Below are 3,078 nucleotides of genomic sequence, written 5' to 3'. Positions count from 1 at the left end.
TTTTGGATGGAAGTTGCCATGTCTGTTAACTTGCAGGAGTTTAAAAATATATCATAAAATTAAAGAATAATGTGTTTACATCCTTCTAATGTTTTGGACTGCCATATTAGCGTTTATAAATGTAACTGTATAGCAGTTTGGAGAAGACTGATTTAATTTCCTGCTAAACAAGGTTGGGCTGATTGCACTAAACAATGTGTGTGCGCATTAGAGTATTACGGTTGGACATTTTTGACGCGTGACCGTGACACGCTTGACATTTGTGTTACTTACGGTAATGACGCTCTACGTTAATGTGCGTTCAAACTGATATAGTTCCTGTTTATATTTGCTGTCAAAAAGCGATCTTTTATACCGCGTTTATTGGAAGGAACTTCTGTTTTATAGGTAAACTGCACATTTAACGTACAGTATCAGTCGTTAAATGTTCATCTTGGACGCAGAGATTGAATTTCGCTAGAATACTATCCAACGTTAACTCGGCTTTTTACGTGCAAGCCGACTGGTCATTACACCAAATCAAATGACGAATTAATATCAAATGAAGATGTTTTAGAGCAGTACCAATATCAGCACTGTCTAAAGGTAAAGAAGTGCGTTAACTGTTTCAAAAACAGAGTAGAGATCAGCTTACAGTGACTGCTGCTGGCATGTCTGTCATGTCATGACTCCACCACCTCTCTTCTTAAATTTTAAGTATTTAGGTTTAATCGACGTGAGAAGATAACCTTAAATCGCCAGCAGTCATAAACAGTGGGCATATATGTCTCACCGGCCCTCTGGCCAACATTAATGTGTGGCATCGTCGGATTTCTGCGCGTGAAGCCGCCAATGTCTGCGTCCGCCCTGCGACTGATCCGCGTCCGGAGTTTGAGCACAACCGGACCTGCTGTGAAGAGAGCACTGCCATGGAGAGACCTTAGTAAGACTCTGGACCTTCTTACATGTCTACCTACACAGCATTTATGGTGTTTATGATGCCCCAAAATGCTGTCTAGGATGCTGTCATTTGGCTTTGAAACAGCTTGATGTATTTGGCCACGAATACTTACCAAACAGGGCCTAAAATTATTTAAAATTGTTTGTAACTTTGGGATGTCTGAATACATTTTAACCACTTATTGCAACTTTATAAAAAATAAACATAAAATAAAAACCAAAATAATTCAATAAAAAATTTATTTTGTACTTTTTTAATTTTTTTTAATTTTTTTTAGCAAGGATGCATTAAAAGTGACAGTAAAAACATACTGTATAATGTTACAAAAGATTTCTGTTCCAACTAACTTTGTTCTTTCTATTCACCAGAGAATCGTGAAAAATATCACGGTTTCCACAAAAATATTAAGCAGCACAATTGTTTTTAATATTGATAATATTGAGCACCAAATCAGCATATTAGAATGATTTCTCAAGGATCATGTGACACTGAAGACTGGCGTAATGACTGCTGAAAATTCAGCTTTGCCATCACACGAATAAATTACATTTGAAAATATATTCTAATAGAAAGCGGTTATTTTAAATTCACAATATTATTGTTTTTACTGTACTATATTTTTTTGATCAAATAAATGCAGCCTTGTTGAGCACAGGAGACTTTAACATTAAATTTAAAAAATAATAATAATAATAAATAAATAATCATACTGATCCCAAACTTTTTAAAAATCTATGTATTTTTTGTGCCACTACATTCGTATGTGTCCTTATATAGTTTATACTTCATTTGTTTAGATAAATTGACAGACTTATTCTGAATGCTTAACTGAATAATTCTGAATGCTGGTCTTCATCTCTTTTTTGTCTTTAGGAAAAATAGCAAAAGTGACAGGAGCAATAGTATTGGGGTAGGTTTATTATTTGTGCTGTTTTGCATTTATTAAACAAGCCATCAACAAAATTATATAATACAATATCATACAGCACAAACAGAGAGAATGTCAGTGGACGCAGCTGTTAAAAGTGATATATCTTTTAAGCCAGGTTTGTTACCCTTCCCAGAAACATATTCTGACTCTATCAAGTTTGCTTACACAGAGGCTGTGTTTTCATCACATACGAGATGGTTACTCTGAACCAGGCCATCACTATCGACACCAGTGCAATACTCCAGGAGAAGCACAAGTCCTACATCTACTTGACTCACACCACTAATAGAGAACAGGAGAGCCTTGCCTCTGGTACATTCTTGAAGGTTTAACACTTGTGTGTGTGTTTGTGCTTGAGAGAGTGTGTAAATATCAGTGAGCCAAAAGATTCATTTGCATTGCATTTACATTTATTCCTCAAAAGCAACTTGCAAATAAGGAATACTATACCATAAACGATTCATCCTAAAAGTGTTAGTAACTTGAGAACGACGCTTTGAAACAGCACTAAAAGAATAGTACATAGAGTTATTTGGCCAGACATCAGTGCATAAATTGTCAAGTTTTTGCATGGGCTTTGTATTTATTTCTCAGATTAGATTAGATTAGATTTTTTTATAGGATATTTTAGATGTATTGTTTGATATTTTGCACAATTAGATATTAAAACAGCCCATTAATTTATTATGTTTTAAAGTTAATCTAGGAATTTATAGATTGTCCACAACAGACATTATTCCTTTTCCAGGCTTCACTCTCAAGACCAGGAAGGAACTTCATAAAGCAGCTAGAAAGTTTCTTGAAATTTCATCAAGAGTTCTTCTTCACCCATTGGATGGTGAGTAGTTTCATCTCTATTTGATGGCATTGAAAAGTCTTGGAGCTAGGCCTGTCGCAATAATCAATATATCGACTTATCGCGCAATATATGTACATGACCTCAATCATTTTTGGTGACGCAATATATCGCCCATTATATTTACTTAAAAATGAATGTCACCATGTTTTGTACATTCCACTTGCGCCTGTGTCTTTTGCAGCTTCTCGAACATAACGTGGTGTAGTCATGAGGTGCTAGTTGAAATTTTAAAAAATGCTTCTACAAAAAATATGTTTCATCTGCAGATATGGTCTTGTTTAGAGATCTGTGCCTTTGTGCATACGGACATCTGACTGCTAAGTAGTGATTGTGTTTTTCAGGAAAAGT

The 3,078-nt window shown here is 35.1% G+C and overlaps 1 protein-coding gene across 2 annotated transcripts in view; it reads left to right on the top strand.

Moving 5' to 3' along the window:
- Positions 1 to 287: 287 nt before the first annotated feature.
- Positions 288 to 3,078, top strand: part of serac1 (serine active site containing 1) — an 8,999-nt gene continuing 6,208 nt past the window's right edge. Inside the window, exons 1-4 of one of the 2 annotated variants that reach the window (XM_016548792.1) lie at positions 288 to 387; positions 1,814 to 1,850; positions 2,041 to 2,183; positions 2,620 to 2,709. In XM_016548792.1, the coding sequence (XP_016404278.1) occupies positions 294 to 387; positions 1,814 to 1,850; positions 2,041 to 2,183; positions 2,620 to 2,709 (364 nt within the window). In that variant the 5' untranslated portion in view covers positions 288 to 293. Of the gene's footprint in view, positions 923 to 1,813; positions 1,851 to 2,040; positions 2,184 to 2,619; positions 2,710 to 3,078 lie in introns of both variants that reach the window. The other variant, XM_016548791.1, reaches the window with a different exon arrangement.

Source organism: Sinocyclocheilus rhinocerous, unplaced genomic scaffold, assembly GCF_001515625.1.
Source record: "Sinocyclocheilus rhinocerous isolate Xijiao unplaced genomic scaffold, SAMN03320098_v1.1 scaffold1606, whole genome shotgun sequence".
Taxonomy (NCBI): Eukaryota; Metazoa; Chordata; class Actinopteri; order Cypriniformes; family Cyprinidae; genus Sinocyclocheilus; species Sinocyclocheilus rhinocerous.
This window is presented reverse-complemented; position numbering and strand designations above follow the sequence as displayed.